This window comes from Schistocerca americana, chromosome 1 (assembly GCF_021461395.2).
Source record: "Schistocerca americana isolate TAMUIC-IGC-003095 chromosome 1, iqSchAmer2.1, whole genome shotgun sequence".
Classification (NCBI taxonomy): Eukaryota; Metazoa; Arthropoda; class Insecta; order Orthoptera; family Acrididae; genus Schistocerca; species Schistocerca americana.
Genome location: NC_060119.1, coordinates 996,057,180 through 996,081,208, shown reverse-complemented (window position 1 = coordinate 996,081,208; position 24,029 = coordinate 996,057,180). Strand labels below are relative to the sequence as shown.

At 42.0% G+C, this 24,029-nt stretch overlaps 1 protein-coding gene across 1 annotated transcript in view; it reads right to left on the bottom strand.

Moving 5' to 3' along the window:
* Positions 1-20,779, bottom strand: part of LOC124595881 (agrin-like) — a 279,110-nt gene extending 258,331 nt beyond the window's left edge. The window contains exon 1 of the mRNA XM_047134792.1: positions 20,685-20,779. Coding sequence (XP_046990748.1) covers positions 20,685-20,718 — 34 coding nt within the window. The 5' untranslated portion in view covers positions 20,719-20,779. The remainder of the gene's footprint in view (positions 1-20,684) is intronic.
* Positions 20,780-24,029: the final 3,250 nt, after the last annotated feature.

Sequence of the window (24,029 nt, the reverse complement as noted above, 5' to 3'; positions counted from 1 at the left end):
GTCAAACTTCGAAATAACGCCAGCATTACCATTATTGTGAGCAATAGTTAGCGAGGTAGCCTTCATAAGATACAAACAACCCTGTTGGCAGAACATCCGCAACTGAGCGTTATAGCAGGGGTTGAAAATACCGCCTCAGTTACTACAAGTGCAAAACAGAAGAAGTAGAGATTATAGTTTGTGAGATGAATCATCCGTTATGATTCCTCGAAGGCATAAAATGGAACAAGTGTCTCAGTTCTGTGGTGCCAAAAAACTTCAGCAGAGAAACACATGAAAGAAAAAATTCCGTTATTATCATTGCTTCCATCAGTATTATTTCATAACATGAATGCAGAAACGCCAGCATGAAAATATTTTCTACAAAATACGAGGGCGTATAATGCTTGTTTTCAAATTCCATCTTCTGGTGCTGTGTTCACGAACAGTGAAGAAGATCACTATCCTGATAAAATAGAAGAGTGTCATAGAGCGAGATCTTTATTACTATATCATTAAGCAAATATAAGAGGACCGTGATAAGAAATCATTAAAAACCTGCAGAGAAAGGGTTAGTGAGATCTATGGCGCAACGGCAGAAGCGTTACATACAAAAGTTTCGTATTTTTCACGCAGAATCCGAAGCTGAAATAGAAATCCTATTTAAGATTTCAATATGTGGAGCGAATAGGGAAAGAAAGCTGCACAATACAGCTCGGTAACCGAATGGTGGCTAAAACATGCCAAACCAAAAACAACGAAAACGTTTCGAACTCACGCAAGAGAACATTATTCGTGGCAAAAGAATACAACTGAATTTTATTTTACTTGCCCCAGGCAAATTAGATGACTCGGTAATAGAAAATTACTTACAGATGAAAAAAATAAAGCAAAACTTTTTGGAACTCAAGAGGTAGCAGTCAGAAGACTATAAAATAAGGTCTAGGCCGCAGAATGTGACAGAGCAAGAAGAACTATGTTTGACGCAGTCCTTTAAATTACAAGAGGGAAGAGGAAAATCATAACACACATCAAGGTAAGTGATGTCACCACGCGTCTGAAGGGAAACGAAATCCAAACCTCAATCCATAAACACGTGGAAGAGCTGCTGGCGGTAATACATGCCGACTGTGGAATACAGCAAGAATTACTACAAAACTTCTAAATACGATTAAGTGCTGCTGAAGTCGAAAACCTCTTGCAGGAAATTGATGATATGTAACGTGAATACGTTCTGTCATGCCCCTAAAAATAAATCACCAGAACCCGACGGTCTCAAGGCAGAATTTTACTGTTTTCGAAGAACAATTGAAACCTAAGTTATTATGTATGTATAATGAATTACTGTAACCGAATTTTAATGTTCTAAAGATTTCATGGCAGGCATCACTGTGTTTTGATCCCTAAACACCAAAGAAGCAATTTTATTGATGATTTTAGACCGCTTGCTTTACGAAACAGTGACTGTAAAATCATGGCACAAATTATTTCCCAAGGACTTAAAACACTGGGGCACACAGTTATCGGTCGGTACCAGACGAGCTCCAGTACTGACAGAAAGGTCATTCACAACTTATGTGAGCACAGAGGTGTCATTGCTACAACAGATGCTTGCAAGATCAAGTGTGCTTTAATATCACTTGATTTTGCAAAGACATTCGACAGAGTTAACCACTAATATGTTATGGGGATTTCCACCACAGTTTACTAACTTAACACGTGAAATTCTCAGTAAAGGAGTTACAACACTAATGATTAATGGCCAGCTGACTAAGGACATTAAAATAAACAGCTCGTTGGGAGAGGGTTTTCCGATATCGATGGCACTATTTGAGATCATCATTGAACCTTTACTTGCCACATTGGCCTAATGTTTACGAGGCTTAACCATCAATGGACACAAGATCGTTTTTAATGCCTATGCGCGGAAGATCACGAAGGTCTTCAGATAAATGATAAAGACGAACTTGCCTCAGTAGTGAAGCTGAATAAAAGGAAGTTTTGTATTACCAATACAGGACGCGGCATATCTCTGCACCACGGCCAGCTGATACCACTCTCTAAAATGAAATGCCTAGGGTTTTAATACAGAAGGAGCATAAGGCACACGATCGCTGTTAACTACAGATCTTCCTGCGAGAATGCGTGACTTTTTACAGACGCACTCTATCGGGAAACTTCATGAAATAAAGAAAGTAGCCTTAGCAAACGCCTAAATAACGTCAAATATAAATTGTGCTGGATAAGTGTTGGCGATATCGCAAGAGACGCTGAAGCGAATCATGTCAGATTTAGGCCATTTTATCACACGAAAATATGTATTTGAAGTCAAGTATTATTGCTAAGATTATGTTTAAACATAATAGGTGTTAAAAACAAGTCACTAGTGTTACATGTCAGTAACACATACAAACAGCGGAGAACCCAGCCGAACAGTTTAACAGCACGCGTGTTAAATGAAATAGCGCCGACCAGTCTGCAACCTCCCATTAATGTACAACATACTCCGAATGAACTGTTCAACCTCAAAACCTTTTTAATTGAGGTAAGTGACATGAAGTCAAACATCCCAGAAAAGGAGCTCGCGACGGTGAAGACAGTTTATAGGCAGCTGATGGAAAACAAGAACAGGAACATTATCGAACAAAAATACCCAAACTACAGGTGGCCAGTACTCTGAAAGAATATACAATTCCGTGAACTGCCAACGATAGTGAAAGCAACTTGGTACCGAGTAGTGAACAGAAAAATACCAAATCAAAGCTTCAGACCATGCACGTGGTGGACTGACCACTGTGCGTAACGTACAACTTAATAGTTGATGAAGAACATGTACACCAGTGTTGAAGATGTCTGGACTCTCATTCGACAAACGATGGCAACCATCACAAGAACTTCCCCGAATTACACTATGTGACCAAAGTATCCGGACACCTGGCATAAAATGACTTACAAGTTCGTGGTGCCCACCAACGGTACTGCTGGAATGCAGTATGGTGTTGGCCCACCCTTAGCCTTGATGACAGTTTACACTCTAGCAGGCATATGTTCAATCAGATGCTGGAAGGTTTCTTGGAAAATGGCGGCCCTTTCTTCACGGAGTGCTGCACTGAGGAGAGGTATCGGTGAGGCCTGGCACGAAGTCGGCGTTCCAGCAGGACTAAGTGCATGCCAGTCCATTACAGGGATGTTATCGTCGTGTAACGACTCCGCCACAGGCCGTGCATTACGAACAGGTACTCCATCGTGTTGAAAGATGCAGTCGCCATCGACAAATTGCTCTTCAACAGTGGGAAGCAAGAAGGTACTTAAAACATCAGTTAGGCCTGTGCTGTGATAGTGCCACACAAAACAACAAGGGTGCAAGCCCCCTCCATGAAAAATACGACCACACCCTAACACCACTGGCCTGTACGCTTTTGTGCTGTACGTGTCCCTTCACGTTTCCACTTCACTATCACATCGGAAACAGTGGACCTAGGGGTGTTTAGGAGTGTGGAAATCCCGCGTACAGACGTATGACGTAAGTGACATCCAATCATCTGACCACGTTCGAAGTCCGTGAGTTTCGCGGAGCGCCCCATTCTGCTTTCTCACGATGTCTAATGACTACTGAGGTCACTGATATGGAGTACCTGGCAGTATGTGAGAATATAATGCACCTAACGTGCGTTTTCTTGGGTGTCCGGATACTTTTGAACACATAATGTACATTACTCCTGATGACTTTTTGTTTCCAGACTCAGTTCCGTATCCTAACGCACAACTGAATTCCGTTAACACGCTGAAGAGACATTCACGCCGTTACTTAATATCAGACGCTACCAAAAGTAAGTATGAGTTCTGTGTATATGTTGCATCCCAACTCCATCTACTTGCAACAACAAGAACTTTTATGAATAACTTTTCCAGATTCCTAGAAGTAATTCTAAGATAAAAAGATTACACTGAATCAGGAATTAAGATTTCACAGCAAGAACATAAACCAGAAAAAATTACGTCTCTCTTCATATTCACAGAGACAGGTTTTTCTTATTAATTTTTTCGTATTATACGTTTTAACTTCAGTTATTACGTTTCTTTCCGTGTTTTAAATTATGTTAATCAAGTTGTTGTTGTGGTCTTCAGTCCTGAGACTGGTTTGATGCAGCTCTCCATGCTATTCTATCCTGTGCAAGCTTCTTCATCTCCCAGTACCTACTGCAACCCACATCCTTCTGAATCTGCTTCGTGTATTCATCTCTTGGTCTCCCTCTACGATTTTTACCCTCCACGCTGCCCTCCAATACTAAATTGGTGATCCCTTGATGCCTCAGAACATGTCCTACCAACCGATCCCTTCTTCTGGTCAAGCTGTGCCACAAACTTCTCTTCTCCCCAATCCTATTCAATACTTCCTCATTAGTTATGTGATCTACCCATCTAAACTTCAGTATTCTTCTGTAGCACCACATTTCGAAAGCTTCTATTCTCTTCTTGTCCAAACTATTTATCATCCATGTTTCACTTCCATACATGGCAACACTCCATACAAATACTTTCAGAAATGACTTCCTGACACTTAAATCTATACTCGATGTTAACAAATTTCTCTTCTTCAGAAACGCTTTCCTTGCCATTGCCAATCTACATTTTATATCTTCTCTACTTCGACCATCATCAGTTATTTTGCTCCCCAAATAGCAAAACTCTTTTACTACTTTAAGTTTCTCATTTCCTAATCTAATTCCCTCAGCATCACCCGACTTAATTCGACTACATTCCATTATCCTCGTTTTGTTTTTGTTGATGTTCATCTTATATCCTCCTTTCAAGACGCTATCCATTCCATTCAACTGCTCTTCCAAGTCCTTTGCTGTCTCTGACAGAATTACAATGTCATCGGCGAACCTCAAGGTTTTTATTTCTTCTCCATGGATTTTAATACCTACTCCAAATTTTTATTTTGTTTCCTTTACTGCTTGCTCAATATACAGATTGAATAACATCGGGGAGAGGCTACAACCCAGTCTTACTCCCTTCCCAATCACTGCTTCCCTTTCATGTCCCTCGATTCTTATAACTGCCATCTGGTTTCTGTACAAATTGTAAATAGCCTTTCGTTCCCTGTATTTTACCCCTGCCACCTTTAGAATTTGAAAGAGAGTATTCCAGTCAACATTGTCAAAAGCTTTCTCTAAGTCTGCAAATGCTAGAAACGTAGGTTTGCCTTTCCTTAATCTTTCTTCTAAGATAAGTCGTAAGGTCAGTATTGCCTCACGTGTTCCAGTATTTCTACCGAATCCAAACTGATCTTCGCCGAGGTCGGCTTCTACCAGTTTTTCCATTCGTCTGTAAAGAATTCGTGTTAGTATTTTGCAGCTGTGGCTTATTAAACTGATTGTTTGGTAATTTTCACATCTGTCAACACCTGCTTTCTTTGGGATTGGAATTATTATATTCTTCTTGAAGTCTGAGGGTATTTCGCCTGTCTCATACATCTTGCTCACCAGATGGTAGAGTTTTGTCAGGACTGGCTCTCCCAAGGCCGTCAGTAGTTCCAATGGAATGTTGTCTACTCCCGGGGCCTTGTTTCGACTCAGGTCTTTCAGTGCTTTGTCAAACTCTTCACGCAGTATCGTATCTCCCATTTCATTTTCATCTACATCCTCTTCCATTTCCATAATATTGTCCTCAAGTACATCGCCCTTGTATAGACCCTCTATATACTCCTTCCACCTTTCTGCTTTCCCTTCTTTGCTTAGAACTGGGTTTCCATCTGAGCTCTTGATGTTCATACAAGTGGTTGTCATATTTCCAAAGATCTCTTTAATTTTCCTGTAGGCAGTATCTATCTTACCCCTAGTGAGATAAGCCTCTACATCTTTACATTTGTCCTCTAGCCATCCCTCCTTAGCCATTTTGCACTTCCTGTCGATCTCATTTTTGAGACGTTTGTATTCCTTTTTGCCTGCTTCATTTACTGCATTTTTATATTTTCTCCTTTCATCAGTTACCCAAGGATTGCTACTAGCCCTCGTCTTTTTACCTACTTGATCGTCTGCTGCCTTCACTACTTCATCCCTCAAAGCTACCCATTCTTCTTCTACTGTATTTCTTTCCCCCATTCCTGTCAATTGTTCTCTTGTGCTCTCCCTGAAACTCTGTACAACCTCTGGTTCTTTCAGTTTATCCAGGTCCCATCTCCTTAAATTCCCACCTTTTTGCAGTTTCTTCAGTTTTAATCTACATGTCATAACCAATAGATTGTGGTCAGAGTCCACATCTGCCCCTGGAAATGTCTTACAATTTAAAACTTGGTTCCTAAATCTCTGTCTTACCATTATATAATCTATCTGATACCTTTTAGTATCTCCAGGGTTCTTCCATGTATACAACCTTCTTTCATGATTTTAATCATATAAAAACAAAATGATCTTAGTTTTAGCGACACGTGACTTTCACATTCGCTAGAAGTCCTATCAGAGACTCTTCGACACCAGGAGGAGATGTGTATATTTAATTTTTGGCCATTTTTTTTTACAGTAAACTTATTTAGTTCCCGAAAACGTCGAAACGATGGGTACGTCTTTACACAAGAGACGCAGCAATAATGAATCAATGCCCTTATAAAACACAAACAGGTGAGGCTCAGGTTCGACTCTCCACCACAGGTCAGAGATTTTATCCGCTCAGGGAGTGGGTGTTGCGTTGTCCTCATCAGTGTTTCATCCCCTTCGACGCGCTAGTCGCCGTAGTGGCGTCAAATAGAAAGACTTGCACTAGGCTACCGAACAACCTCTGGTGGTGTATCTCAGCCAATAATGCCATACGATCATTTCATTTCATCTGAGATGAACCATGAGACAGAACAGCACAAGATATCTGAGGTAATACAGGGTTAGTGGGAAGCGCATCAGTTATAATTTCTGGGGGTTTTCGGCAGACGCTTCCAATTATTCCAAAACCAACTCCAGCAAGTGACATGAATGCATGTTTTAAGTAATCATTTTTTTCACCTCGAATGAATAAAATACAATTAAGAACAAATATGAGAGTCCGACTTTCCATTGATGAATAAGCGAGATATTTTGCCAGAAAACTCTTACAGACTGGTGAATGCACTCACCCTGTTGGCTATGTAACTAGCCAAACTGAACTTACAAATGACCTGTGTAACTTTGTCTGCAGTCCAGATGAATCATTAGATAAAGTTTATTCGAAGCTCATTCAAAATTACACAGATTTAAATCGGGTATCTGAAAGAGCCATTTTAGCAGTAAGAAATGAAGCAGTTGAAAAAATAGTTCAAAATTCAAAATAATATGCCTGGCAAGAAAAAGAATATGTAGATCAATTGATTCAATGGTTGGTGCCTTCGAAACTGTTAATTCTCCCAACGAATTTTTGAGTTGAGTGCATCTGTCAGGAATGCCTTTGCATGTTTTAAGATTAAAAATAGCTCACTAATTATTTTGTTGACAAATTTAGATTAGCCAAAACTTTTAAAGGAAAAATTATGACCGTGAAACACTTATCAAACAATATAACTGAAGCAAAAATAATGTCAGAAAATGATAAAGAAAAAACAACATTTATACAAATGATTCCGCTCATATCTACCGAACTTCTGTTTCAATTCAAAAGACTGCGATTTCCAATATGAGTAGCATTTAAAATCTCTATAACGTTCAGGTACAAGTAGCTTGTCGTAGAGTGGGAAACCAAAGAATTTATGCAGGGTGAACCAAAATTCGAGCACTCGGACGCCACAACGCAATTCCTTGGATACTAAATGCACAAAAACGTTGTTTACAACATATCATCCCTCGCATATTTTCGGTAGAAAACGGACGTCATATGAAGGCAACTTGACAATAGTGTAATCACACTTGCGAGAAGTGCTTCGTTGTTAGAACAGTGGATGGAGTTTTGTGTTCGATTTCTCGAGTTAAAGCGTTCGATTCTGGGTCTAGGCGTTTTATTACTTATGATTTCCGAATTTGAGACTAGTTCGTAAGCAAATATTGTAACAGAATAACTTAAGTAAGTGTGAAATAAAGTGAAGGTAAAGCAGAGTTTTCATTTAGTAAATTAAATACGAGTACAACTGTTTAAGAGTACCACCAGCCTCAGTCTAAAGCCCATTCCACTGCGTGTGGTCAACGGCTAACAAATAATCTAAATCTGTAGCCTTGGTCGCAAACACATGCGTATTCAGTAGCGGTCGACTCGAAGGTAAGTTAGTTTGAATCCTGATGGTGGCAAATTTTCATGGCCAATATTTGGCCCACAAGATGTGAAGAAGTTCTGATCACCATTCCCTGTGACAATGTTCTGCATCAAATTTCAAACCTCTCCGCAGTGACTCATGAACCGAGAGCATGTGTCAATGTTGGTTACATTTGATAGCCTACATATATTATGTACAGGGTGAATCACCTAAAACTTGCACCGCAGATTCTGCGGAAATGGAAAGGGCTATCGATGACAAAATGGATTGGTATTCAGGGACTCGTATTTTTAGCCCATCAACTGATTGTAATAATACTTAGAAAGTGTATTTTTTGTGCAAACATACAAAATACTGTCTCGTAAACGACTAGCACCAGACTACTGCAACAAACATCACCGACATTTTAATTTTCCCTACTTTTAGTTTTTTAAGGTCAATAGGCACTGTTCCACTTAAAAAGTATATTTTGCACAAAAAATACACTTTCTAAGTACTATTACAATCTTTTGCTTGGCTAACAGTACGAGCCAATGACTATCAATCCATTCTGCAAAAACCGCACATAAATAGTAGTTTTCATTTCCGTAATATTTGCAGCGCCTTGAATAGTGCTTGTGGTCATGGAGATGAGAGTGTTTGAAGTGGCCGATATCATATTGTGGTGATCACGAGGGCATATTTCGTCTCTTTATCGTCAATGTATATTTCAAAAGAATGAATTGGAGATTAATCTAATGTTCTCGAGCCTTGACGAATGTTATTCTATGATAACGAATGCTTTCTAATGATCTAAAGTATTCTCTTCGAATGTTCTACTGCGCTCCACAGTGTTCTAGAATATCCTGGAGTATTCTTTAATGTTTCCTAGGTTCATGAATGTTTTAGAATCGTCTGCAATACTCCAATAGGGTTCCATAGAGTTCTCCTTAACGTTCTCGAATATCTATGAATGTTTTGGGACGTCCACAGTGTTCTACAAAGGAACGAAAAAGAGAGTGGCAGGGTAGGGTTTACGTTGTTTCGAATGTCTGTATTGCAGAACACTTTATTGGATTTAAGAGTATTAGTGAGCATTAGAAAGTATTTTTGAATGTGCAGTACTAATATTTCTTACGATTTTCTTGAATTTTAATTTTCATCATGTTGCAGAATATTTTCAAGCGCTCTGGAATGTTGCTAGAAACAAATCAAAATAAAGACCAAGAACAGTGGGTGTTTCTCAACTAGTTTGTAAACAAAAAGAGAACAGCATACAAATTACACGAATAATTTAGTATGGGAGTAATAAATGTATCGCTAACTGAAAGTGACCTCTATAGTTCAAACACAGAATGTGATACTCCAGGTGTGTGAGAACAACCAACTTCAGAACATTTCGCAGTATCCTCTTCGATTTAATGACACTCTGCACTCATACCAGCAACAACTTCCATTTCTACGCCAAATAAACTGAGATTCAATGTAGACTAGAACCTACTGCACATCATAGTTTTAATCAATGAGTAGGCCCAAACATAAAAAAGCATAAATTGTTCCCTTCTTTTCAAAGATGTAATACACCTTGAATAAAGAAGGCCAAGAGAGATAAAAACTTACAGAGATACCACCGAAAAATTCAGCTCTCAGAGCCGACATAACAAGTGCAGAAATAGAAGAAGCCATACTAAAAGCGAAGAACAGTGTGCCAGGAGTATATGGCATAAAGCGGCACTTAATCCCCCAAGTATCGAGAGAACAATATCGTCACAAGCCTATAAAGACTATCAGTCAAAGTTAAGCTTCATCCCAGAACAGTGAAAGCAGGCTAAAAATATCACACTACCAAAACCACGCAAGCTACCTAATGATCCACGATCATATCGGCCTATTTTGAGAAGATCATCAACGACAGACTCACGATATTCGCCGAAAAAACGAACATCATGCCAGACTGGCAAGCGGGATTCCGCAAGCACCAGTCAACCGTCGACCCAATAGTGCCATTTTGTAGTGGCGTGACTAGAGGTCTCAATAGTCAGGACTGTACATCTGCACTTTTCTTACACATTGAAAGGGCGTTCGACACGGTGTGGCACTCTTGTCGAATATTATAGACAGCTCTCCTCCAGAACAGTCATTAATGAATCCCAATCGAACCCTTCCGGCCAGAGTCAGGTGAACAACAGGGGGCCAACTTCTTTCCTTGCTATTTTGGAAATTTGTAGTAAGGTCTTATGGGACCTAACTGCTGAGATCATCGGTCGCTAAGCTTACACACTACCTAATCTAAGTTAAACTAACTTACGCTAAGGACGACACACACACTCTTGCTCGAGGGAGGACTCGAACCTCCGACGGGGGGGAGCCGCGCGGACCGTGACAAGACTCCTGAGACCACGCGGCTACCCCTCGTGGCTCTGCTGTGTAGCCTTTCACGTCAGACATACAAGGCCCAAATAAGTTAATGAAGGACCAAAGCTTTACGCCGACGACACTGCTTATTGGTGTCACCCACCAACGACAGAGGAAACAAACCAGCAAAGTCAGGATTAAGCCATTTGAAACACTGGATCAGCAAATGGAAAATGAAACTTTATATAACGAAAACGCTATTAATACTATTTAAACACAAGACAAATCATGAAATCCGATACAAAAACCCAAAGAAGGAAACAAAAATTATGGAGGAAGTCACTGCAAAGGATACTCCGAGACACTTAGGGATCACCCTAGACAAACGCACACCGTATATATAAAAACAAAAGCGAAAATAAGACTAAACCTACTTCGAATGCTATGAGGCAGAACAAATGGAGGAAAAAACGACAATATTGTGTACATCAGCATAACATTTGCCGGCCCACCTTAGTATGCCTATAGGCCGCCCAACGCTCAAAAAATAATTACAACAGAATATCAAGAATAGCAAGGAAAATGAACTTCAGAGCTACTAACAACATGGTTTACAGAAACGCAAAAATTAAACCAATCAGGTCAGGATGTCTAGAAGGCCAACATAGAATTTTGCTAACCTAAATACAAATTTCCATATCCACCTAAAATCATCTAAACGTGCATTAAGACGCCTAGTTCACGGGTAGCGTAGACGCCACGGACATAATGAGGGCAAGATATAGCACGTATACGCAGAAAACGAAGCACAGGGTAAAGAAAATAGCTAAAAGGAATTAACAAACACAAAACAAGGGCAAAAACAGAATAATACAAAAAATGAAGAAGTCAACCAAATAAGAACAGAACTAACAGATCCTTGCTGGGGTTCTGAGGAGGTTTTCATCAGTACTTGATGAAATGCCAGGATCAGCAACCAGCGTCCCAGGCGAAAAGAAGCGGTAAATAAAGAATAGATACTCATAGAAACAATCGGAAAACCGTACTGAATAAATGAAATGTCTCCACAGAATAAGTTGATACATGACACCAAAGAGCAATAGGCTTTTTACGAGACGGTATGAAATCGTCTGTAATTATGGATAAGAAAAGATTCAAACTACTTTATTACAAACCAAAACCGTACGTGTATCTTATTATGAGTACATTACCACCAGAAACTATATTTACGAAACAATGCAGTTTGAGAGCGGTCGAGATATATCAGTGGCCTTGCGCCTGTGGTCAAACTCGACGCTTCTGTTGCAGACTGGAATACATCTCAAGGTTTTGTATTATGTTGCTGTTTAATACAGAATATTAATACGAATAGACCGAATCATGCCAATGTAAATTATATAAGCACGTATGTTTCATATTCCGAACTCATCACTTATAGTGTACGTAACATGAAACTGAGCTGAGGTACATTATCTGTCACTGAAAAGACTTTCTGGTACTTGTGTTTGTGGAGGGAAGACTACGTTTTCATGCTATGACTTTCGGTGAAGACTAACAACAAACTACGGGGTCCTTCTCCTTAGTTATATTTACCTTCTTTAATTAAGAGAGCAAACAGACATTTATTCGGTTATTCGCACATCGAATTAATTAAATATTTGCAACTTTGACTGGCGCGACCAGCTATTTATTTGCTGATGAATTTGTAAGCAAATAATGTCTCAGAATTTCAGTAAGTACTGCCAGTTTCCGATCATTTGCTTATATTCATCGTCAACTATCGGTTATTAAATTAGGTGCTAATATTTTCTTTTCAACCGGGCCCACAGCGTAGAATACGTCATAATACGACATGTTATAATGAACAATAACAGGTAAACTGCAAATAGTTTAATTAGTATTGTTTTTCTTTACTTTTGCAACTTTTACTGTCAGTTCATTGTATTTTCTTCTTGGAAGTTTTGCCATATCGATGGCATCTTTCGTTGTAGCTATTACGTGTTCAATGGATGTGTTGTGAAGTTTTAGGTCCATGTTGTACTACAGACCTATGTTAAGCAGATTTATTACGTCACCTGTAAATTAAACTATTACTTAGGTGAAAGTGAGCTACATACAGTTTTTCGCTCAATTCTTAGTTGTCACGTAGCTTGTTCTTGATTTCTTGTTTTATCCATATTGCAGCTTCGATGTTCTTGATGTGTGTCACTAAACTGGACTTTGTACTTGCTTTGTACATATGTGTGACTGAATAGTTTTGTGTTTTAAAAAAATACGGATTAAACTATTTGCAGCTTACCTGAAATTATTTATTCTAAAACTTAAGAACTAATGTATCATATGAATATTGGAACGCCCCCTCCTTATGTAGCACCACCATCTGTAAGCAGACTTTGAGAATATGCCATGTTCTCTGCTATTTTTAATTATTGCAGAAATCAGCTGCTCAGTTAAGTTTCCCGCAGTATGAAGATCGCTATTGTTTACCACTGTACACCCAAAAGCTCAACTCTTCTCATGAACAATTCCTTATTGTGTTTCAGATCCTATAAGAAGGTCTTAAAGTTCGTATTTTGTCAGTGAACGACAGTTTAGAAATCTGACATATATTTTTTGGGAGAGCAAACACGAAAGCCGTGTGTCAGTTCGTTGGATGTCGTAAAAAACAGCAGCAAGACGTGTTTCCGTTAGAAGAACAAAAAGCTTATGAATGGGGTTTGGCAGGAGCTTTGGAGCCTGATGAACTGCCAATGCTAGTCCCATGTCTTCGAGTTCTCGATTGTTTCAATTTACTAGTGCATGTCTTTAAGTAGTAATCTCACCACCATAGCGGAGACCACCAATACTCGAAAATTATTGTTGGGTTTAAGTAGTAACATTAGGTATATTAAAAACAACAATAAGATGAAACCGATATGTCGACATCTTTGCAGCGGTCTTCATCAGGATGACACTGTCCGATATCGAACAGGATTTTATTAACAGACGTGCAGCAGTCGTTTAAATCTCGCATCATCTCCTAGTGAGTGCACGTTACGCGGTTTGGGACGGCAAGCTCGTTGATACATTGTTGCTGCTGGAAAGTAATAGGCTGTACGTTGGCATCGGGTTCCATTTCTCCTTTGCTGCCATTCCTATAAATGTAGATAACAGTCGAGGAGTCAGCACTACTATCTACACGATACGGACACACACTTTCACATGCTTCTTCTTTACGATCTGTTCCAAGATCACTTGTGGAAATGAATCGTAATGTTCGTAATAGTAGCCCATGTGACCCACTAATTGATACTGAATTCGAAATAGAAGTCCAGTGACCCACTATATTATACTGAATTAAGATTCGTCTTCTTCCGTTCTAAAAACACTGAGACCGACATAACGTAGATCTTCCTAATGTTTCCTCAACGTTCCAAGTTATCGAAATATCTTAAGTGATAGTGCGACTGTTCTGCGTTATGGTTTTAACTTAACCCTATTTTTAATGGGATAATGATTTTTTTACGAAATAATTCGAATAGGACGTAACATTACTTGTGGTTTCCAGTTAATCTTTTCGCTAAAAGAAAGCGACTGTTATTAATCAAAAGGTACCATGCTGCCTGTTCAGCATACTTGTCATTCCGGTATACTATGAAGGGCGTTCAATAAGTAATGCATCACTTTTTTTCTGAAAGTAGATTAGTTTTATTCAGAATTCCAATACATTACATTATTCCTCACTCTTTTGGCAACAAAATCCTATTTTTCAACACAATCTTTGTCCAGTGCAACAGCCTTACGCCACCTTACTGGGAGTGCGTCTATGTCAGTATGGTACCAGTCTATTGGTCGACGTTGGAGCCAACATCTTGCTGCATCAGTATCCTCCCCGTCATCCACGTACTTACGAGCAGCCCCGTAACGAGCAAGCAATCTTCTGTTAGGCGGTGAAGATCCCAGCGGGTACACACACCTCTGAGTACCCCACTGGTGGAAGACTGTGACAGCGCCACCAAAGGGGACGTCCAGTTGTGCAGCGAGGTGTGTGATTCTGATCCGTCGATCACCTCGAATGAGAGTGTCCTCACGTTCCAGCATTTCTGGAGTTACAGCTGAGTGCCGCCGGCCGGCACGCGGGAGATCGGACTGGTATGCGCAATCTTACTGCAATGATAATGACAGACGCCTCTTCCAACGACTCCCCATGCTTTTGTTCACTGTCAGGGCTCCGTAGGCATTCTGCAAGCGCCTATGAATATCTGTGATGGTCTGGTTTTCTATCACAAGAAACTTAAAGACCGCTCTCTGATTGAAATGCATCTCCGTTACAGACGTCGGATTGAAGGGTACGTATAGTGCCGCCACCGATTTAAACTTCATGAAACTATAGTGGCTGACGTGGGAATATTCCACGATATCCCACAACAAATTCCGCATATTTTCAACCGAAACTGGCTAAGAAAAAAAGTGTTACATTACTTATTGAACGCTCCTCCAGTTACATGTGATCACGTTACGTAATCTCTCTCATCAACATATTTGGCAACCTCTGAAAAGAGCATGCTGGTCACTTTGGAGCACTGTAGATAACGTAGAGCCACTCCATCGCTGACGTAAATTAAGGCAGTTTAGTAATGTATACATGGCAGTCCTTTGCATGCAATGAGCGCCGTAAGAGTGGTCGATTTGGAGACTTGACATTGCCAGAAAGGAGCCATCGAGTGTGACAGTGCCCATGACCACACCGTAAAAAATGGCTCTGAGCACTATGGGACTTAACTTCTGAGGCCATCAGTCCCCTAGAACTTAGAACTAATTAAACCTAACTAACCTAAGGACATCACACACATCCATGCCCGAGGCAGGATTCGAACCTGCGACCGTAGCGGTCGCGCGGTTCCAGACTGTAGCGCCTAGAACCGCTCGGCCATCCCAGCCGGCCCACACTGTAAAATTAAGATATGTTTGTGTCCAGTACAGACTGCCCAGCGCTTCCACATGGAATCGTGTACCACTCACAGCCATGTCACGCGCCATAAGGACAGTAACCGTAAAAAGAATTTAACCGACAGTAACTGGATAATAGTGCCACACCTTGTCAATGATAATCAGTTTCAAACCGGACAACAGTCGTTGTCAGTGAATATAGGTCCATCTCAACCAGCTTCCGGGCGAACATTGTGAAGATGACAGTATTCAGTGGATTTTTGGGGTAAAATAGCCCTCAAAAGGCTGTTTACAGTGGCGTGTAAAGCTGCAAATCTTCAGCGGGCCAAACAACACCGAAACTGCACAGTAACTGCCTGTAGAAGGCATCCAGTGCACCAATGTCCCAATGAGGGGTTTAGTCAGCAGTCTGCATAGGATATAGACCAGGCTAGAGATGTTTATGTGTGTTATGATGCTGTTATCTATCACGATATGGGCCCATTCATTCAGGTGACCGTGAAAATGAACCACAATTTTATTTAAAATATTCAGTGAACACGTGCTGTCCTTACTTCTACATCTTTAGAACTAGTATCCTGAGGACACTTCCATCTTTCGGGATTATAACAGTCGCATTCTCTGAGCTGCACGCAGATGTTCCTGGCTTCAGGAACACGCGATTTGCCCAGTAAATAACCTGGTCTCAACCCCACAGAAAAGGTCTGTGTCACTTTCTAGCAGCGAGTGAAACGTAATGTTCAACATCTCTTAAATTTTGTGGCTCTAAAGGATCTAAGTACCAGCTTCAGCTAGATGCGGCACACATGATAAGACTTGTCGACTCTCTTCGTCACCAAATTGAAATCATTATCAAGGTTACTGGCGGTTATATACGGTATTAGCGTCATGTGCTCTGGGAGAGACTAATTTTTTCTTCACATCCTTCATACGTCTGGGTAGTATAGCGCATACTACATTTTTATAGTTATTTTGGCCTATCGCTACATGTTAAAACATATTATCTCCCATTCTTCATTTGTACTCTACAGTAAGGTGACAGAAGTAACGAGTAACCTCCTAATATCGTGTCGGACCTACTTTAGTGCGGCGTAGTGCAGAAATTCGACGTTACATGGACTCAACAAGGCTTTGGAAGTCCCCTGCAGAAATACTGAGACATGCTGTCTCTATAGCGGTTCGTAAGTGTGAAAGTGTTGCCGCTGCAGGATGTTGTGCACGAACTGAACTCTCAATTGTGTGTCAGAAATGTCACATGGTATTCATGTTGGGTGTTCTGAGTGGCCAAATCATTCGCACGAATTGTCCAGATTGTTCTTCAATACAGTCGCGAACAACTGTGACCCAGTGACATGACATCGTTGTTTGAATTTATGAAGTCCGTGAATACAGTGAATGGTGTCCTAGTAGCCGAACTTAAGCATTTACTGTCAATGATCGGTTCAGGTTGAACAGAGAACCCAGTCCATTCCATGTAAACACAGCCCACACTATTATGGAACCACCACCAGATTGTACACTGCCCAGCTGACAACCTAGGTCCATGTCTTCGTGGGGACTGTGCCACACTCGAACCCTTCCATCAGCTCTACCAACAAGAATCGGGACTCATCTGACCAGACTGAGGTTTTCCAGTCGTCTAGGGTCCAGCCGATATAGTCATAAGATCCAGGAGAGGATGTCGTGCTGTCAACAAAGGCATTTTCGTCGATCATCTGCTGCCATATCCCGCTGATGCCAAATTTCGCCGTACTGTCCATCTGGATACTTTAGTCGCTCTTCCCACATTGACTTCTGTGGTTATTTCACGCAATTTTGATTTTCTGTTAGCACTGACAACTCTGCACAAACGCCACTGCTCTCGGCAATTAAATGAAGGCCATCGGCCACTGTGTTGTCCGTGGTGAGAGGTAATGCCTGAAATATGGTATTCTCGACACTTTTGACACTATGGATCTCGGAATATTCAATTCCCTAACGATTTTCGAAATGGAATGTCCCATCCGCCTAGCTCCAACTACCACTCCGAGTTCAAAGTCTGTTAATTTCCGTCGTGTGGCTATAATCTCGTCAGCAACCTTTTCACATGAACCACCTGAGTACAAACGACAGCTCTATCAATGCAGTGCACTTTTATACCCTGTGAACGCGTTACTACCGCCATCTATATATGTGAATATCGCTATCCTAAGACTTTTGTCACATTCTCACATGAAGTTCCAAAGAACTTAATAAATTCTGCGCCAGTGAACACACAGGATTTATACGGTAAAGGAGCGTTACAGATTCACATCCATGCCCAAGGCGTGACTCTAATCGGATGCCTCGATTGTTTGCGTATCATGGAGGACGGCTGATTGCTTGTTAGCAGAACAGTCGCAATGACGGAGGTCTGTAGTTTGGTCGTCTACAGAACAGTAACACTCCAGCAAAAGATTGCTACGCGCAGCTCATACAATCGAACCACGAAATTTAAATTTCATCTGCTGTCATGGAGGATTCAGACTCACTCAATTCGGGAAGCTTACATGGTCAGTTCTTGAAAGAACGTGATGCTCAATGCAGGATCTTTCCATGATGATCCAAACTTTCAGGATGAGGGGGACAAAAAAACTAACAATTTGATTCAGGGAACCCTCGTCTGGAAACGAATGAATCGGGAGCTATAAGCGACAGTAAATAATCAGATTTACCACTGGTGGTCTGAAGATAATAAAAATCAAGTGAATCACATATTTTGTAATCATTTTACTTATCTTAAAAGCTTGAGTGCACAGAAGTTGTTTAAAACAAAACGTGCCCCACCTTCTGTGCAGGCGTGACATCTATGTGTAAAGATTTGCCTTACATCCGTATTATTTGAAACTATCACTGGCACGAACATTCTGTCGAATGTTTCTTCTTCAGTACCAACACGCATCTCGTACATAACGATGTTATAAGAAGAAGTCTAATGGTGTCAGATCAGGTAGAAGAGTTAAGTGCGAAACAAGACTTCATCATTTTGTCTAGTTTTCAGGAAACGTCTGACACAGTAGAACACGCGAGAAGTGAGATCTAATGTTAGAAGAAAATAAGTACTCGTTATCAAGTCTTCTGCAGAGCATTATTGGAGCTTTTTGTCGCTACGAATCATTGTGTGCTCCTACATGCTGGTCGAATTTGCGCGCTCTGTAATGTTAGCAACTAATGTCTGTCTTTAGATCTACATACATACTCCGCAAGCGAACACACAGTGAATAAGGGAGGATACCACGTACCCTGTATGTTATTCACTTTCCTGTTCCACTCTCAGATGGGGCAAAGGAAAAACGACTGTCAAATGTGCTTCAGCACAAGCCTTGATTTCTCTTATCTTGTCTTCGTGGTCCTTAAGTGAGATGTACTTGGTGGTAGATGATCTTTCTGCACTCTATCGCAGATGCCGGTCCTCTAAACTTTCTAATTAGCACTAAGCGAAAAGATCGTCTTCGCTCTAGGGCTTCCTATTTGAGTTCACGTAACATTTACGTAATGCTCGCGCGTTGATCGATACCGCCGGTAACAAATCTAGTAGCACGTCTCTGAACTGCTTCGATTGTTTCTGGATTGTCTTGGTTGGGATGCAGAACACTCAAACAGTACGCTAGAATGCGTCGTACAAGTTCTGCTCCATGCTATGTTTATAAATGAGGTACACTTTCCCAAAATTCTCCCAATAAACCGAAGTCTATCATTAGCGTTCCTTACAAACGACCTTACATTCTCGTTCAATTTCCTATCGCTTTGCAACGTTGCGCCTAGTTATTTAATGGACGTGACTGACAAACAGCTTACCACTAATTTTGTATTCGAAACGTAGGACATTGTTTATGTTACTCATCTGTATTAGCTTAAGTTTTTCCTCGTTTAGAGCAAGCAGTCATTCATCACACCAAACAGAAATTCTATCCAAGTCATTACATGCACCGTCCGTCCAAATAGTTCCGAGACTGGTTTTACTCCTGGTGGGTAAAGAACGTTTTATGTGGAAATAAAATTGTAAACAACCGATGTGTATCCATCCGGTCAGCTATGAGCAGGCCTCCTTAAGTAATGTAAGTGCTACCGTAGTGTGTCAAAGTCTGTGCGTAGCTAATTGTAATGGAACAAAAAGATCTCTCAATCAAATGTTCCAGTCATTCGTGACGTTTTGAAGTAGAGCAAAGTGTGTGCAATGTCTCTCCCGCGCAACTTGACTACAGGAAAAAAATAACGACGCCTGAACGCCTGTCGCGACTTGACTGAAATGCAAAAGAGGGATGATTCTTTTCTGAATAAACCTTCACCGGTGAGTACTTCAAAATGGCTCTGAGCACTATGAGACTAAACTTCTGAGGTCATCAGTCCCCTAGAACTTAGAACTACTTAAACCTAACTAACCTAAGGACATCACACACATTCATGCCCGAGGCAGGATTCGAACCTGCGACCGTAGCGGTCGCGAGGTTCCAGACTGTAGCGCCTAGAACCGCACGGCCACCCCAGCCAGCACCGCTGAGTAGACCTTGTGTTATCAACACGAGGGACAATTCTTTTCTGAATAAAAGACCTTGTGTTATCAATACGAACTACCACAAAATGAGAAAGTGTAGAAAATCACATGAAAGATCAAGACAGCATAACCGAAATTCAAGCCAACGTGACGCGCGAGTTGAACGATATGTCAGGAAAGGGCGTTTTTGACAGTTTCACATCGTTTTATGAAAGTTCTGTGTGTTGTGAACACACATGATGTATTAAAACCACCATCTTAACTTGTCTATTATTTTTATTAATCCACTCTCGAAACTTTTTGGTCTGGCGAGGGAACCTCCTACAGTCGCTCAAAGACGTCGCTTTCCAGTGCACTGTAGTGTCGTAAGCAAATCAGTTTGTTACGTCGTACACACAACGATTCTGAGGTTCTCGTTTTTCGTTGGGAAACTTACTCTACAACCTGTTTGGCTTCGTGATTATCGACTCAGTCTTGTCCGGACCCAGGGTTCTTTATGATAGACTGATTCATTTGTGAGTCTCCATAATCCCTCAAAGCTTGTCCATCGTCACGGAAACACCACATACACATGGTGAGGACAAGTGGTTCACGGTGAGGCGATCCGTTAAATGCGACGTGGCACGAGACGAGAGGGATTAACGCGTGATGAATGAGAGGATTTGGTGAGGCGACGTAAAAGGGACAGGTGTATCTGTAGCGTGCCGCGGCACAGACCTGCGAGCACGACGAGCAGCAGGCGGCGTGGCATGGCGAGGCGCGGCGTGGCAGTCGGTGGCGTGGCTCGGTCTCCGCCGCTGCGCAGTGGCTGCAGCCGCGCCGGTCCGGCAGGTAATAACCCGGCCGGCGCGCGTTATGAGCTGCATACACAGGAAGCGCGCGCATCTGGGTCACGCCGCGCCACCGCGCAGCCGGCTTAACGCCACGCCGGCCGCCGGCACCTCTCCCACTCTTCCCGTACGTTACTCGCCGTAATGAGACACGTCTGGCAGCGGGCAGGACACTGCGCCAGGGGAGACCACCGTCTGTCTAGCCACTGTCCAGGCCACTAAACGCGTTGCTGAAAGCACTGCGCGAGAAAATTTCACGCAGTGTACGAGACGCTGACGCGAAAAATGAGTTGGATTCTACACTACTGGCCATTAAAATTGCTACACCAAGAAGGAATGCAGATGATAAACGGGTATTCATTGGAAAAATATATTATACTAGAACTGACATGTGATTACATTTTCGCGCAATTGGGGTGCATACATCCTGAAAAATCAGTACCCAGAAAAACCACCTCTGGCCGTAATAACGGCCTTGATACGCCTCGGTATTGAGTCAAACAGAGCTTGCATGGCGTGTACAGGTACAGCTGCCCATGCAGCTTCAATACGATACCACAGTTCGTCAAGAATAGTGACCGGCGTACTGTGATTAGCCAGTTGCTCGCCCACCATTGACCAGACGTTTTCAATTGGTGAGAGATCTGGAGAATGTGGTGGTCAGAGCAGCAGTCGAACGTTTTCTGTATCCAGAAAGGCCCGTACAGGACATGCAACATGCGGTCGTACATCATCCTGCCGAAATGTAGGGTTTTGCAGAGATCGAATGAAGGGTAGAGCCACGGGTCGTAACACATCTGAAATGTAACGTCCACTGTTCAAAGTGCCGTCAATGTGAACAAGAGGTGACCGAGACGTGTATCCAATGGCACCCCATACCATCACGCCGGGTGATATGCCAGTATGGCGTTGACGAATACACGCTTCCAATGTGCGTTCACCCCGATGTCGCCAAACACTGATGCGACCATCATGATGCTGTAAACAGAACCTGGATTCATCCGATAAAAATAACGTTTTGCCATTCGTGCACCCAGGTTCGTCGTTGAGTACACCATCGCAGGCGCTCCTGTCTGTGATGCAGCGTCAAGGGTAACCGCAGCCATGGTTTCCGAGCTGATAGTTCACGCTGCTGCAAACGTCGTCGAACTGTTAGTGCAGATGGTTGTTGTCCTGCAAACGTCCCCATCTGTTGACTCAGGGATCGAGACGTGGCTGCACGATCCGTTACAGCCATGCGGATAAGACGCCTGTCATCTCGGCCTGCTAGTAATACGAGGCCGTTGGGATCCAGCACAATGTTCCTTATTAACCTCCTGTACCCTCCGATTCCATATGCTGCTAACAGTCATTGGATCTCCACCAACGCGAGCATCAATGTCGCGATACGATAAACCGCAATCGCGATAGGCTACAATCCGACCTTTATCAAAGTCGGAAACGTATTGGTACGCATTTCTCCTCCATACACGAGGCATTACAACAACGTTTCACCAGGCAACGCTGGTCAACTGCTGTTTGTGTATGAGAAATCGTTTCGAAACTTTCCTCATGTCAGCACTTTGTAGGTGTCGCCACCGGTGCCAACCTTGTGTGAATGCTCCGAAGAGCTAAACATTTGCATATCACAGCATCTTCTTCCTGTCGGTTAAATTTTGCGTCTGTAGCAAGTCATCTTCGTGGTGTAGCAATTTTGATGGCCAGTAGTGTATTTAGGAGAAATTGAACTGAAATTTCCTGATAGATTGGAAGTGAGTGCCGGGACGGAGACTGATCCCGTGCAGGTAATGTTGCGACGTTAAATAAACATTTTATGTCGAGTAGCGCCAGTCCAACCAGCGGTTTATAAGAGTAAACCATTTGCGACTCTATCCGATGTTGCTCACACCTTCGTTTACTGGGCTATGGGTAGAGCTCTGTTTAAAAAGATTACCTCCCTAATGTCGTAGGGTCGAGCAGCACACTCCTAAACATCCCTATGTCAACTGTTTCCGATATGATAGTGAAGTGGAAACGTGAAGAGACAACTGCAGCACAAAAGCCTACAGGCCGACCTCGTCTGTTGACTGACAGATACCGCCGACTTGAAGATGGTTGTAATGTGTAATAGGCAGACATCTATCCAGACCAACAAACAGAAATTCCAAACTGCGTCAGGATCCACTGCAAGTACTATGACAGGCAGTAGGTGATAAAACTTGGATTTCATGGAAGAGAGGCTGCTCATAATCCACACATCACGCCGTTAGATGCCAAAAGATGCCTCGCTTGGTGTAAGGAGCGTAAACAGCAGCTTGTAAGGTCCCTCTTACGTGAGGAAGACATTTTTACCAGTTTTAATAAATTATTGTCTCTTATTGATGTATTCACTATAGTTAGGAAGTGCTGTAGTCCGTAGCCGGCCATGAGTCAGAGAGCATTTCCCACGCTGGCTGGCTAGGTGTCGAAGCGACCATATGTCGCGCGTAGTGGGGTGGGGCTCGGCGCTGGACCGTAGCAACAAGCGTCAGCCTGGGAAATATACATGAAGGGAAGTACCGCCATCTTGGTGCGAAAGTCATCGATTTTGTTTATTTATATTTAACAATTAAAGTCATTTATGACAACATGAATACTAGGAGGAGCCTCTGGATGTTTAAAACTATTTATCATAATTTTGTCTCGTTAAAATTCACACCAGTTCATTAACAAATGCATATCTTAGTAAGTACGAACTTGATCGGAAATCCACGAAATGTGACGAAACTAGTAAGAGATACGGACTGCGCGCCAAAGTCGGAAGTCGCCGTTAAGAGCTCTTCCTGTCTTGTTCGATGGTAGCCATGCTCTCGGTTACGAGTAGTTTGTGACATGAGTGTTTCATTGTTGATCTGATAGGAATAAAAGTGATATTACGGCATTCTGAATGCTAATTTCGAGTAAATAGATACCCCAAAGTTGATCGACAGCAATTTCAGATAATTAGCTTCCACCGACAGAGACATCCAATGCGCCAATGAAGAATCTGCACGGGACGACATTTACGAGAGTTGCACCGCGCACAGATAGGAGGAAATCCGACGACACGACTCACCAAGGCGGATCATTAAGGTCCGACTTACACTCGCAAATTCCGGGTGGAAATGCTGACCAGTTATACTGTACGTCACATATACCATCCTCTACGGACTCACAGCTAAGCTGAGTAATAACAGTTATCAGTTAAGAAGCGAGGAGATCTTGCAAGCTACAC